General features: G+C 55.6%; 1 protein-coding gene across 2 annotated transcripts in view; it reads left to right on the top strand.

Annotated features, from left to right (window-relative positions):
- Positions 1-5,490: 5,490 nt before the first annotated feature.
- ADORA2B (adenosine A2b receptor) overlaps positions 5,491-15,414 on the top strand; it is a 32,023-nt gene continuing 22,099 nt past the window's right edge. For both annotated transcript variants that reach the window (XR_003765629.1, XM_029081880.1), the window contains exon 1: positions 5,491-5,838. Coding sequence is in view for 1 of the 2 variants with exons in the window: in XM_029081880.1 (XP_028937713.1) it covers positions 5,504-5,838 (335 nt within the window). In the remaining variant the exon portion in view is untranslated. The remainder of the gene's footprint in view (positions 5,839-15,414) is intronic.

The raw sequence follows: 15,414 nt of genomic DNA, 5'->3' as shown, positions 1-15,414 counted from the left end.
GAGGGAGGAGAAGAAGTTTTGCCTGGCGGAGGAGAGGGCAGAGTTAAGGCAGGAAAGGATAAATTTGAAGTGTGTGAGGTCGGCTTGGTGCTTGGACTTTCGCCAGCAGCGCTCAGCAGCTCGAGCATAGGAGCGTAGGAGGCGGACGGAGGAGGTGATCCAGGGCTGTGGGTTAGTGGAGCGAGAGCGGCGGAGGGAAAGGGGGGCGAGAGAGTCGAGATGAGTAGAGAGGGTGGAGTTGAGAGCGGAGACCCGCTCGTCGAGAGTGGGAAGAGAGGACAGGGCGGCAAGGTGAGGCGAGATGCTATTGGAAAGACGGATGGGATCGAGAGAGCGGAGGTCTCTGTGGGGCAGTAGCGAAGATTTGCAGGGGGAGGGAGTGTGAGAGATGAGGCAGGTGAGAAGGTTATGGTCAGAGAGAGGGATTTCAGAGTCGGTGAGGGAGGAGATAGTGCAGCGGTAGGAGATGACGAGATCGAGGGTGTGACCGAGTCGGTGAGTGGGCGCGGTATGGTGGAGGAGGAGGTCGGCAGAGTCGAGGAGGGATAGCAGGTGGGCGGCAGAGGAGTCGTCGGGTACATCCATATGGATGTTGAAGTCTCCAAGGATCAGAGTGGGCAGAGAGAAGGAGAGGAGGAAGGTGAGAAAGGGGTCAAGGTGGTTGAAGAAGTCGGAGGTGGGACCGGGAGGGCGGTAGATGACGGCGACAAGTAACTGGAGTGGGTGGTAGAGGCGAATGATATGGGCTTCGAAGGAGGGGAAGGAGAGGGAGGGGGAGGAGGGATAGTGCGGAAGCGGCATCGGGGCGAGAGGAGGAAGCCGACGCCTCCTCCCTTACCGGTGAGTCTGGGGGAGTGGGAGAAGGAGAGGCCTCCGCCGGAGAGAGCAGCGGCGGAGACCGTGTCTTCGGGAGAGAGCCACGTTTCCGAAAGGGCGAGGAGGAGGAGAGAGCGGGAGAGGAAAAGGTCATGGATGAAAGGTAGCTTGCCTGTAATAGAGCGGGGGTTCCAGAGGCCACACTTGAAAGTAGCTGTGGGTGCAAGGGGAGGAGGGGGGGAAGGGCGGGGGGAGGGGAGGGTTTGGATGGGAAGGAGGTGGCGGGGCCCTGGACGAAGAGAGGGGGATGAGGGGTGGCGGTGGGACAAGAGGACTGGGATGGGGCATGGGTGGGGAAGAGAGAAGGGGGGAGGGGGTGAAGAGGGGGTTTGGTGGGGGGAAGAGTAGGGGGAGGGGGAAGAGGGGTAGCGCTGGTAAAGTGGGGTTCTAGGGCGGGAGAGGGGAGGGGGGAGGAGACAGAGGAGAGAGCGGGAAAGAGCTGAGCGAGAGAGGGGAAGGGGAAGGGGAGGATAGGAAGGGGCGGGAGGGGGGAGGGGGGAGGAGGGACATGGCGAGGCCAGAGAGGTGGGTGGCAGCACTGACAACAATAAACAGTAATAAACGAAATCGGTAATATAGCAACATGATACAGTATGATACAATACAGTAGTGCTAATATAGCAACATGATACAGTATGATACAATATAGTCGTGTTAATAAAAGGGGTGATGATCAGGGTCGGGGGTAGACTCGATTAAGGGGCGACCTGATCAAATTCAAAGTCTGACGACAATAAACAATGACAAGCGAGATCGCTAATATAGCAACATGCTACAGTAAGGCACACTACAATAGTGTTAATAAGCAGGCGATGACCAGGGTCGGGGGACGAGCCGACCCTACCCGATCAGACTCAAAGTCAAGTGGCCAGCGGCCGAGAGAGTCCCAGAGCTCATGACCAAATAACCCTGTGGCGGCGGGGGGGCCCTGAGGTTGTCTGGGGTGGGTGGCGGCCGTAGGCGGCGGCTAAGGTAAGGTAACATGGTGAGAATCAGTGAGTGGGTTGGAGGAGGTGAACTGATTAATATAAAGATGATAGTAAGGAGTTTCTGTGTCACGCGGAGGTGGATGGGCAAGGACTGGAGATTCTTAAGGAGTGTGGAGATGTGGAATGAACATTTTATTTTTTTATAATAATGTTAATAATAATGTTGGTATTTGTTAAGCGCTTACTTTATTTTATTTTATTTTATTTTATTTTATTTTAGAAAAATAATCCAGGCAACAGAGTGAAGTGTGAAATATGGACTGGAGTGGGGAAAGACAGGAGGCAGGGAGGCCAGTGAGAAGGGCTTGGATCAGCATAGTAGCAGTTTGTATGGAGACGAAAGGATGTATTTTAATAATAATGTTGGTATTTGTTAAGCGCTTACTATGTGCAGAGCACTGTTCTAAGCGCTGGGGAGACACAGGGGAATCAGGTTGTCCCATGTGGGGCTCACAGTCTTAATCCCCATTTTACAGATGAGGTAACTGAGGCAGAGAGAAGTCAAGTGACTTGCCCACAGTCACACAGCTGACAAGTGGCCGAGCCGGGATTTGAACCCATGACCTCTGGCTCCAAAGCCCATGCTCTTTCCACTGAGCCATGCAAAGTTGTGAAGGTAGAACCAACAGGATTTGGTGACAGATTGTCTATGTGAGTTGAATGAGGGAGATGAGTTGAGAATGAGGCCATGTTATAAGCTCGGGAGACAGGGAGGATGATGGCGGTGTCTTCAGTGATGGGGAAAAAAGAGAGGATGGGGTTTGGATGGGAAGATGAGCTCTGTTTTGGATATTATTTAGTTTGTGTTGGGGGGATTCCAAGTAGAGATGCCCTGAGGACCAGAGGAAGTGCCAGACTGCAGAGAAGGAGGGAGGCTAGGGTTGGAGAAGTAAATTTGGGAATCACAGTCATCATCATCATCAGTGGTATTTGACTGCCTAGTGTGCAGAGCACTGTACGAAATGTTTATTAGGGTATTTGTTAAACACTTATTATGTGTCAAGCAGTCTTCTAAGTGCTGAAGTAGATACAAGTCATTAAGGTCAGATAGAGTCCCTGTCCCACACGGGACTCACAATCTAACTAGCAGAGACAACAAGTACATTTTTTACAGAAAAGGAAACTGAAGCACCGATAAGTGACTTGCAACCAAATGGCAGAACCAGGATTAGAACGCAAGTCCTCTGACTCACAGGCCCGTAGGCCATACTGCTTCTCAGTATGGGAGAAGCACTTGGGAGGGTATAATACAATAGAGTTGGTGGACACATTCCCTGCCCACAATGAGCTTACAGTCTATCTGTGCAAAGGTGGTAGTTGAAGCCATGGGAGTGAATTAGTTCTCCAAGGGAGTGGGTATAAATGGAGAATAGAAGGAGACCCAGAACTGAGCCATGAGGGTTATTGTCGTATTGTCCTCTCCCAAGCGCTTAGTACAGTGCTCTGCACACAGTAAAAACTCAAAAAATACGACTGAATGAATGATTCCCACAGTTAGGGGGTGGGAGGCAGAGAAGGAGCCCGTGAAAGAGACTGAGAATGAGCGGTCAAAGAGCAGGAGAGAACAATGTCAGTGAAGCTAAGGTGGATAATGTTTCAAGAAGAAGGTGGTGGCCAACAGAGGTCTAGGAGGATTAGGATGGCCTACCGGCTGTCAGATTTGGCAAGAAGAAGGTCATCGGAGACCTCGGGGAAGGCAGTTTCCACAGGACCAGTGGGAAAGGAGCCACTGGAAAGTGAAGGGTGGAAGACGGGGGTCGGGAAGGGAAGAGGGGAGGGAGCAAGTGTTTTGATAAGGAGTGAAGGGGTGGGGTAGGAGGTGCAGGTGGAGGGGGTAGATTTTGAGAGGAGGTGGGAGATCTCCTCATGAGATACTGCTGGGAAAGATGGGAGAGTTGAAGAGGGTGCAGGAGGAAGGAGTCTGGAAAGGAGCAGGGGAGAGTTTGGGAAGATCAGGCCTGATGGTTTAAACGATCTCGAAGAAGAATGTGGCCAGAGCAATCTGTCGGTCGGATCTACGGAGCGTTTACAGCGTACGGAGCGCTGTACTGAGCGCTCGAGAGAGTACAGTGTAACAGAGGTGCGATCCCAGCCCCTGAGAAGCTTACATCAGGGGAAAGATACGGGGTTAAGGCAGGAGGCCCGAGGAGGGAGTCGAACAGCTGGCGCGGGCAGTGGGTATCGGAGACGATGCGGAGGACAGAGGGCAGAATTAAAAGCGCTTCCTTCCCCCGGCGCCTCGTAGGTCACCAGGCCTTGGCGCCTGGAAGGGAAGGAGGGGTGAGTGGTTTGGGGCTCTGCCTCCCTCCTCCAGCACCCGACCCCTTGGAGCTTCTACCTGGGCTCCCGCTCCTCCTTCCCGGGAACCAGGACGTTCAACCGAACCGTTCCTTTCCGGGAAAGCGTGGTGGGACCGCATTCCAGGGGAGAGGAGAGAGAGAGAGAGAGCTCACAGCCGTTCCTCCGGCCCCCGGCCCTTCCTTTCAACCCGACGCCGCCTCCGCTTGCTTGCCCGGAGCGCTTGGAGGCTGGCCCGCTGCCACAGCCATTCACCTCTTGCCTCGTTGTTAGACGCTCGTGATTTAAAAAGTCACCTCTTCCTCTCACCACTCCACTGCCCACCCAGTCTCCCCGTCCCCCCATTCTCTCCCCCCAGCCTCCCCCACCCCCCAATTCTCTCCCCCACCCCCCAATTCTCTCCCCCACCCCCCAATTCTCTCCCCCAGCCTTCCCCATCCCCCAATTCTCTCCCCCAGCTCCCCCATCCCCCAATTCTCTTCCCCAGCCTCCCCCATCACCCCATTCTCTCCCCATCCTCCCCCATCACTCCATTCTCTCCCCATCCTCCCCCCTCAACCCATTCTCTCCCCATCCTCCCCCATCACCCCATTCTCTCCCCATCCCCCAGTTCTCTTCCCCAGCCTCCCCCATCACCCCATTCTCTCCCCATCCTCCCCCATCACCCCATTCCCTCCCCCATCACCCCATTCTCTCCCCCATCCTCCCCATCACCCCATTCCCTCCCCCATCACCCCATTCCCTCCCCCATTCCCTCCCCATCCTTCCCCCACCCCCAGCTCCTCATCTCACTATCCCCCCACTCTCTCCCCCATCCCCCCAATTCCTCCCATCCCCACTGTCACCCCACTCTTTCCCCTCCCTCCCCATCCTCCAATTTCCCACCCCCACATTCTCTCCCCAATCCTTTCCCCCCCCCCCCCGCCCGGCTCACGCCGCCCCCCTTCCCACGTGGAGCCGGGCGCCCGAGCCCGAGGTTGAGCGCCGGGGCCGGCGGGCAGGGCGCGCGAGGGTGCGGCCGCCCCATCGATAGAGCCATTACGGTAAGGGGGCGGGGCCTCGCGGGGGGCCGGCGGCGTGGCGGGCGGGTCCCGGCCAATGGGCGCCGGCCCCGCTGCCCCGCTCCGCCCCCGGCCCCCCCTCCGGGGCCCGGCTCCGGCGCGCTGGGTCCCGGCGCCGCCAGCTCGGCGGCCGCCAGCGGGACGGCCCGCACGGCGTCCGCGGCGGGAGGCACGGCCCCGGACCCCCGCCGGGCCCCCCGCCCCCGTCAGGACCGACCGAGCCCGGGCCCCCCCGGCCCCCCGGCCCCCCGGGCCCCCCGGCCCCCCGGCCCCCGGGCCATGCCGCCCAGCGCGGCGGACTCGCTGTACATCGGGCTGGAGCTGGTGATCGCCGCGCTGTCCATCGCCGGCAACGTGCTGGTGTGCTGGGCCGTGGCCACCAACAGCAGGCTGAAGAACGCCACCAACTATTTCCTAGTGTCCCTGGCGGTGGCCGACATCGCCGTGGGGCTGCTGGCCATCCCCTTCGCCGTGGTCATCAGCATCGGGCTCCGCACCGACTTCCACAGCTGCCTCTTCCTCGCCTGCTTCGTGCTGGTCCTCACCCAGAGCTCCATCTTCAGCATGCTGGCCGTGGCCATCGACAGGTACCTGGCCATCAAGTTCCCGCTCAGGTGAGCCTCCGGACGGCTGGAAACGCTCCTGGCCGGCGCGGGAAATGTGGGGTGGAGGGGGGGGGGCTTCCTTTCATCGTAATCGGGCTGCTCGGTTAAGCGTTTACTGCCTACCAAGCACTGCTCGAAGCGCTGGGGGTAGATTCGAGGGAAGCGGGTTGTCCCACGTGGGGCTCACAGTCTTCACCCCCATTTTACAGACGAGGTCCCTGAGGCCCGGAGACGGTAAGTGGCGTGCCCGAGGTCACCCAGCTAAGAAGCGGCGTGGCTCAATGGAAACAGCCCGCGCTTGGGAGTCCGAGGTGATGGGTTCGAGTCCCGGCTCTGCCGCTTGTCAGCTGGGTGACTGCGGGCGAGTCACTTCACTTCTCTGGGCCTCGGTTACCTCGTCCGTAAAATGGGGATGAAGGCTGTGAGCCTCACATGGGACAACCTGATTAGCCTGTATCGCCCCCCAGGGCTTAGAACAGTGCTCTGCACAGAGTAAGCGCTTAACGGATACCGACGTTATTATTATTATTAGCCGAGGGAGGATTAGAACTCACATCCTCTGCCTCCCAGGCCCCGGGCTCTTGCCACTAAGTCCCTGATTACCCTGTATTCCCTCCAGCACTTAGAACAGTGCTTTGCACATAGTAAGCGCTTAACAAATACCAACATTATTATTAGCGGAGGGAGGATTAGAACTCACATCCTCTGACTTCCAGGCCCCGGGCTCTTGCCACTAAGTCCCGCCGAATCTTCAGTTCTCTTCCCTGCCTCCTCCTGCGACGCACCCCTTGCACACAGATACACACGCACACGCTTGGGCAAAACGCCACAACTTCCCGTTCAGGCCTGCCACACAAGTACCCACACGTCCATCGGCCAAAATGGGGCCCGCTCATCAGTGACGACGGCCACCACGGTCCAGGTGCTGATCCCGCGCCTGTCCGAAGGACCTCCGCCGTCTGCCTGGTTTAGCCAGATTATTCCCTCCGTTTTCCACCTTGCTTTATTCGGAAACCTTGCCCGTCGACCCTGCGGGCCTTCTTCAGACACAGATGGACGGCTCTGGGCAGCCCAGCTTTGCGGGTGAGCGTGGGCAGGGCAGGAGGGGTCTGCCCGAGATGCGGTGGGGGGGATGCCCGAGTCGAGGGGACCCTGTCCCCCCCAAAACACACACACAGGAGGGCCACTGCTGTGTCACGTCAGCCGCCCGGATCACCTGACCGAATAAGCGCCCCCAGGAATGCCCAGGGGAGTGGCCCAGGTGACCTGTGATCACCTGCCAGTTCTCAGGATTTACCTCTAAAGTAGACCTTCAGATAAAGCAGCCAGACAGGCGTTAGATTTCAAGGCTTAAGGTGAGGCGTTTCAGAGGAAACTCCGGAGTTTAAAAGGAGGCGTGTGTTTGGGTAGCGATTTTCCTGTAAACGGACCTTGCGGGCGGTGAGGTGGATGGCGTTACTTGCCCTAATCTGCCTGGTTTCTCGCCGCCCCTGATTCTGGTTTAAACGGGAAACAGAGCATTCCCTAAGAGGGACTCATGGAGCCGAAGGCCGGGGCTGGGCCAGGGCTGTGGACGTGACCTGCCTGCCCACCCACCGAAGGAACACCCCTCTCTCAACAAGACCCCACCCCGACCCAGGCCTGATTCTCTAGCTCTCCCCCCACTCGGGGTTGCCCCCAGATGGATGAAGACCTCGCGGGGTGGGTAGCCACCCTATTGTTTTCCCAGGGATCATACTGATTCTGGCGTTTGTTAAGTGCTTACCCTGTGCAAGCCCAGTTCTCTAAGCACTGGGGTAGGTACCGTATAATCAGGATAGACACAGTCTCTGTCCCGTTTGGGAGTCGCGGGGGGCAGCCTAACGGAGAGGGAGAAAAGATACTTAATCTTAATCTCCTTTCTTCAGAGAGGGGAACTGAGGCACAGAGAAGTGAAATGGCTCACTCCAAGTCACGGCGGCCAAGTGGCGGAACTCGGCTTCGAACCCAGGGCCCCCGGCTCCCGCTAGGCCGCTCTGCTCTGTCCGCGGCCGCTGTCCCTCCCCGCAGTCAGGCACCGATGGACTCTCCGCTGGCCTGATATGGCAGTGTGTAGGTTCTTATCTGGAAAAGTAGCCGGTTTGTCGTTCCCGAGTCAAATATGACCCGAAAGACCAGAATTAGATTGATGTTGTCTCCGGGACAGACACAATTCTGGGCAACACCTTCATTTATTTTTTTGTAGAGTTGCGGGGTTAGTCCATTCCATTAAATGATAACATTATTCTAGTGGAAATGTGAAATATTAACATTTATAACGTCCAAATGACAGGTTTAAGTATCAAAAGCTTAGGGCTGGTCTACCCAGAGAGCCATTCCAGCTTATAAGTGAAGAGAACCCACTTTCAAGCATTTATGAAAATGGTTAAGAATTCATACTTCTCCCCCTTCACCACTGAGGAGCGGAGAGACTTGTGTTTAGTGGTTGGGAAATGAAGGTTGAATCTTGCACCACTGGGGAGTGGCCCAGCTGATGTGGATTTGAAATCAGTTGCCACATTTACGAACTCAGGTGGAAAAAAAATTGTAGAGAATCTTAGAATTTGATTAGCACCTGGATGTTGAATCTCATAAGCAGTAGGAAGAAGGGAAAATTTTCTGCCCGCTGTTGACTAAAATATTTCCCTCCCATTCTTTTGAGCCAGGGCTGTGTTTTTACATTTAAGTGGGCAGGGGTGAGCTAGCTTTTGCTGAGGGCAGTACTTGGCACATAGTCAGCGCTTAACAAATGCCATTATTATTATTATTATGAACTTGAAGCCAGTTTGTTGCTATTTTTGGAAGAAAATGGTGTTTGGGGAAAGGGGAATTCATTCTTGGTAATCAGTGTGTAATCCAATGTTTCCTGCTGGGCTTTTTGGTCAAGGATCTGATTATTTTGTATATATCCACAGTAAGTGTGTATGCGTATCATTATTATTATGGATAATAATAATGCATTCTAACTCTTTGCAGTCTATGATAAGCAGCATGGCGTGGTGGATAGCGATCGGGCCTGGGAGTCTGCAGGTCATGTGTTTTAATCCCGCGCCCCCACTTGTCTGCTGTGTGATCTTCGACAAGTCATTTCACTTCTCTGTACCTCAGTTACCTCATCTGTAAAATGGGGATTAACTGTGAGCCTCACGTGGGACAGGGACTGTGTCCAACCCGATTTGCTTGTATTCACCCCAGCACTTAGAACAGTACCTGGCCTAAAGTGAGTGCTAAACAAATCCCATGATTATTATCATTATTACTATTATTATATTAGCTTGTCTTGCAGCCCTGATTTGGCATAGACGGGTCCTACTTGCTACTGCCAGGACAAACTCTTCTTTCGGCTCAGCCCTTCTCAAAGGTTGCTGACTTCATTTCTGGAAGGGGACATGTGCCGGATTGCTGTGCCAGATGATGATCGGTCGGGATTACGTCCGAGGCTCGCTTCACTTCTCTGGGCCTCAGTTTCCTCATCTGTAAAATGGGGATTAACTATTTGTTCTCCATTGACCTTAAACCTGTGATCCTCATGGAGACTATGTCCAAACTGATCAGATCTGTAGCCCAGCACTTAGTACTGGGTCTGGGATATAGTAAGGTCTTAACAGGTACTGCTGTTATCATCATCAAATCATAAAACCATGGTGGAAGCTTATGTTCAAGGACATGCGCCTCGAAGGACTAACTGATATTCAGTGATACAGGGTGGGGTTAGCACAGTCCCCCCCCCCCCCGTTCCAGACTGTAAGCTCGTTGTGGGAAGGGAATGTATCAGTTTATTGTTGTTTCGTACTCTTCCAAGCACTTAGTACAGTGCTCTGCACACAGTAAGTGCTCAATAAATACGATCGAATGAACGATTGAATCCAGCCAACCAAGTGTGCACCAACGACCTAGCAATTGGTCTCCAGAGAGGCAGTGACTTGAGGTCAGAGAGGAAAGTAGCATGAGAAGCAGCATTGCTAGTGGATAGAGCACGGGCCTGGGAGACAGGACCTGGGTTCTAATCCCGCTCCACCACTTGCCTGCTATGTGACAATGGGCAAGTCACTTCACATTTCTGTGCTTCAGTTTTCTCATCTACAAAATTGGGATTATGACTGTGAGCCCCATGTTGGACATGGACTGTGTCCAACCTGATTAGTTTGGCTTAGTATAGTGCCAGGCATAGAGTAAGCACTTAACAAATACCATTTAAAAAAACAGTGAAAGGCCATGTAGTGTGTTGTTCCATTGTGTGGAATTTATTTCCGTGTAGGGCGGACTTGGGAATAATGGAGGTGTGGGGGAGACTGGCCGTTGAGAGCTTCCAGAATGGATGGGGGAGTGAAAGGGAGGGTGTCAAACCCATATCAATTACGTGTGCTCGTTGGGCCAGGCGCCCCACACTTTGCTCTCCACAGCCCTGACCTGGCGATCCCAAACAAGCTTGTGGGTAGAGCCTGGGGTCTTCCCTGACCAATGTCCACTTGGGCCTGAATTGAGGCTATGGGAGTCTTGGGGAGAGAGGCAAGGGAGGAAGAGTTGGGGCAGGAGATGAGGGAAAAGAAGAAGAGAGGATGCTCTGTGCCACTACTGCTGTGGCGGCCACCGCCACTTCCAGCCCCGCAGCAGTGGCCGGGGTCTCCATCCCAGGGGCAGGCAGCTGAGCCCAACAGTGGTTGAGTGGACATACCACCCTCGCCCCCCGGAATGAATAGAGCCAGAGCAGCTCCGAGTTCTGATGCCCCCCACCCCCACCTCCTGCAGCTCCCAGACCACCCACTGTGCTCTCTGGATGGGCTGGGGAGTGAGATGGGACCCCAGCTTTTTCCCATTGGGCTCTGGGGACAGGGGGTAAGAGGAGCCTCTCTTCTGGCCTGGAGCCCAGCAGGGTGAGAGAGCAGCACGGTGTAGTGGGTAGAGCATGGGCCTGGGAGTCAGAAGGATCTGGGTTCTAATTCTGGTTCCTCCACTTGTCTGCTGGGTCACTTGGGCAAGTCACTTCACTTCTCTGTGCCTCAGTTAACTCGTCTGTAAAATGGGGATTAAGACTATGAGCCCCATGAGGGACAGAGACAGAGTCCAACCTGATTACCTTGTATCTACCCCGGTGCTTAGAATAGTGCATGGCACATATCAAGCACTTAATACGATTATTATTATTACAATTACTAAGCCCTGTTGTGATCTGGTCCAGGGACCTGCAGTCTGCTGGCAGGAGGTTCGATCTCTGGCTTCAGGGGCGGCTCTCCATGGAGGCGACTTGGGCCGGGCCAGGGGAGGTTGAGGTCCTGCCCCCGTGGGGCTGCCGCTCTTGCTCAGAGGTCCCCCTGCGATGGGGCCCCGTATCCCGGCCCGGTGGCCACTCCTGCAGATCGGATGGGCCGGCAACAGAGCCGAGCCTGAGACTTCCCCATTGTCTACCTCCTGGCCAAGCACACCCCGATGTTTTCTCTGCCTTCTTGTTTTGTTTTCCTGTCATTATGGTTTCTTCTTATCGGCGTTAGCAAGGACCACAGACACTTCTGTGGTGGTGAGACAAATTGTTTTCTCTTTTCCCCTCTTTCATGACATTTAGCACCATTTATTGCAATTCCTCTGGGCTTCTTGATAAGTGTCTTAAGCATCTCTAGCTTCTCAGTAAGTGCCTTAAACATCCCAAGCGGTACACTCGCTCCCTGTCCCGCCGAGCGACCTGCCAAGCCTCCAGCCGGACCAGAGCCAGGTAATAATAGTAATTGTGGTATTTGTCAAGCGCTTACAGTGTGCCAGGCAATGTATAAGCGCAGAGGTGGATACAGGCAAATCGGGTTGGACGCAGTCCCTGTCCCATATGGGGATCACAGTCTTCATCCCCATCTTTCTGAGGCACAGAGAAGTGAAGTGACTCACCCGAGGTCACACAGCCGACACGTGGCAGAGCCGGGATTAGAACCCGGCTCTATCCACTAGGCCACGTTGCTTCCCAAATGGACAGGGCGGGAGGAGAACGGGTCCGGGCCAACATCTTCCTGGGCTGAGCCCACGGCAAGGAGAGTAAAGGCCGATCCGTTAAGCCCACAGCTAGCCCCCGTAGGACTTCTGCTGTGCATGAAAACCGCAGAGGTGAGGGGATAGGCAAAGAGGCATTGCTGTCCTAAGTTTCCCTTGTTCAAGCTTAAAGACGCCGTGGCCGTTTCCAAGTCTAACTGGGAGGTTGAAGCGATGAAATGGGATGTGCAAAGTACAACCATATGTTTGTGGACTCTGGACAGAGGTTACAAGAAATCACTTCCTGCCTCAGTCTCCCTCCTTCCTGACTGGAAGAACACCTGATCTGGGGGAAGGAACGAGGGTGCAGATGAGTTCTGTGTCCCCAGCTGCTCGCACACCAGGCGGGAGAAGGGGCTTGCCGAGGGTGGTGCTGGTGGGAAGCGGAGCCCTCCTCCCTGCGGGGTGGGAACCGGCCTTCTTGGAGCTTGACCTCAGAGGCCCCCGGGCGGCGGCCCGGCGGCAGCAGCAGCAGCCCCTTAGCCAACACCCGGTTCCAGCCAACCCAGAGAATGGCATCCCGCCAGGCAAGACAGGCTGCATAGGCTGCGGGGCCAACAGCCCGGGGATGGATGTGTGTGTGTGTGTGTGTGTGTGTCTGTCATAAAAGTGCCCATTGTTCCGTGTACTCTGTTTCTGAATGGAACCATCTCCGAGAGCAGGCCCCGTCTAGCAGGTGCTGCAGGGTAGGGAGCTGTGGCCCGCCCGGCTCCAGGAAGGCCCAATTACAGAAATCCACGTGACCTTTTTCCAGCGCCAGGCCCTGGACGACTGGAGGCTCCGCCGCCCAGGTTTGAACTGTATTTGCACTAGGAGAATCAGTGGGTCAGTCAGAACAGGTAAATAACGTATCCCAGCAGGGAAGGGGAAATGGAGTTTCCATTCCAGGAAACTCCTCTGATCACTGGAACAGGAGGCAGTGATCACTATCAGCGAATTGCAGTCATTCTCAGTGATAGGGCAACAGCTTGGCCTAGAGGAAAAAGCACAGGACTGGGAGTTGGAGGACTGGGGTTCTAATCCTGGCTTTACCTCCTTTTTTTATTAATGATTTTTAAGCACTTAGTATGTGTCGAACACCACAATCAATGCAAATTAATTAGGTCGGCCGCAGTCCCTGTCCTGCGTGGGACTCGCAGTCTAAGTCCCACTTGTATGCCGGGTGATCTTGGTTGAATCGTGTGATTTCCCTGGGCCTCGAGTTCCCCATCTGTAGAAGGAGGATTAAATATCTGTTCTCCCTCCTGCTCTGGCTGTGAGTCCCGTGTAGGACAAGCAGTGTATCCGACCTGATCGTCTTGTATCTGCCCTAGTGTTTAGTACACCGTTTGGTACATAGTGCTTCAGTACCATCATTATCCCCGTTCACTACAACCAGCCCCTCGATGCCTGATGGCTTTGTGGTGTGCTAGGGGCAGGCGGGGAGTAGTGGACTGGTGCCTCAGTGGAAAGAGCCCGGGCTTGGGAGTCAGCAGTCATGGGTTCGAATCCTGGCTCTGCCACTTGTCAGCTCTGTGATTGTGGGCAAGTCACTTAACTTCTCTGTGCCTCAGTTACCTCATCTGTAAAATGGGGATTAACTGTGAGCCTCACGTGGGGCAACCCGATTAACCTGTATCTACCCCAGCGCTTAGAACAGTGCTCTGCACATAGTAAGCGCTTAACAAATACCAGCATTATTATTATTATTATTGTGTGTCCCAGACGTCTGGGGTCAAAGGCAGAGCCGCAGCCCGGGGTGAACGGGTCTGGCCTGGTCTGGTGGCCGGAGACTAAGTGTGTAACTTGGAGAGTTGGAGGAGAACTGACTGAGGTTCCCCGGCGGCAGGCGAAATGTACGTCGTTCGGATGAAGGCAGACGGTGGCGTCCACGGCCGCGAGCTGTCGCGTGTGACGCGTGGCGTGGAGGAGGGGGCTGTGGCAGGGCACCTCCACCTGCAGTCTGGGCAGCGGGTAGCCCGGGCCTGCCATTTCTAAAGCCGCTCAGAAATTGGCCTCCTCCTGCCTTTCCGTCCCCGGCTGCTTCCGTTGACCAGTCTGTCCAGGGAACCAAACGAATAGGCCCCCAGCTTTTGGTGTCTTCCCAGGGGATGAGCGTCCCCGCGTAGCCTTCCTACCGCAGAGACCGGAGAGAGGCTGGTGCGCGATCCTGCGTCCGGAAGCCCGTCTTGGCTGCGGCGAGGATAGTCCTCCTGAGTTTGGCAACTCTTGGGCCCACAGCTTCAGGCAGCTCTGCGGAGCCCTGAGTGAGGGGGAAACCGGGCCAAGCTAGTTCTTGGAATTTCCAGCGGACCTAGGGTCGTGTAACCTTGACCGAGTCAGAAACTATAGAAAAGTTCAGGAAGAAGGGCTGGTTCAACTGTGGCTATGGCAGAGGCTGCCGCTAAGGGGGAGGAGGGGGAGTTGGTTGCCGCTCCTCTCACCACCCCCGACTGAAAGCAAGGCTCTGGTGGAGACAGTGCCCAGAAATCGGGGTCCGTGCTGCCCGTTGCAGGACACCCGGTCACGTGGTGCCCCGGAACCGGCTCCCAGGCCTCCTGGCCGACGGCGGGGACTCGGCCTCGTTCTCTCGCCTTTGTCGTTCCCGTAGCCCCCAGTTCAGTATTCTCCCCACGGTGGAGGCACGGTTAAAGTTGTTGAATGCTTGGCAAGCTTGGCGGAGAAGAATTTTGGCTTTGGGCTGGGGCGCCAGCCTGCCACTGAGAGCCGGGGAAGAGGGGGTGGGGTGCGAGGCGGACTGGATAAGAAGATGGGGAAGGGGCAGTGGGGGGAGCCGATCCGGGGAGCGCCAATCCCCGGGGCCATCTCTCCACCTCCTCTACCGCCTCTTTTCAGATGGTCACCTGTGCCAGGCCCAAGGAACTTCCCGTGTCCCACCCAGAGAAGCTGTCCTCCTCCGATCCACGAGGGCAGCCACCTAGGGGTTCAGTCGGGGTGGGTGGGAACCGGCGGTCCGGAGCTGCCCGAGGCCCCTCTGCTGGGCTCCCTCTGGGGACGGCCTAGCTCTGCCGCCTCGGCCGGCCGGCCGTGGAGCCTGGCCCGAGAGCAGCCCGTGGCCCCGGGGAAGTTGCTGCCTATGGATTGGGAAGGCTGGAAAGGGTCTTTGCCACTTGGCCTTGAGAGTGTGCAAATGCTTTTGTTTGTGCCGGCCGGCCGTGGAGCCTGGCCCGAGAGCAGCCCGTGGCCCTGGGGGAAGTTGCTGCCTATGGATTGGGAAGGCTGGAAAGGGTCTTTGCCACTTGGCCTTGAGAGTGTGCAAATGCTTTTGTCTGTGGGGCACATACACACCTACGGCTCAACAGCTACTCTGCCGGAAAGCTGCCTTTTGGGTGATTTTCCTGGGTAGGAGAGAATAACAATGATAATATTTATGGTATTTTCTGCTGGGATGGATGCTGTACAGTGAACCCAGACTCAGTCCCTGTCCCAAATGAGGCTCACGATCTAAGTGGAAGGGAGAAACAGGCATCGAATCCCCATTTTACAAATGAGGAAACTGAGGCACAGAGTAGTAAATCACCGAGCAGGCGAGTGATAGCTTCAGGACTTAGAACC

The sequence above is a fragment of the Ornithorhynchus anatinus genome, chromosome 17, assembly GCF_004115215.2.
Source record: "Ornithorhynchus anatinus isolate Pmale09 chromosome 17, mOrnAna1.pri.v4, whole genome shotgun sequence".
Taxonomy (NCBI): Eukaryota; Metazoa; Chordata; class Mammalia; order Monotremata; family Ornithorhynchidae; genus Ornithorhynchus; species Ornithorhynchus anatinus.
This window is presented reverse-complemented; position numbering and strand designations above follow the sequence as displayed.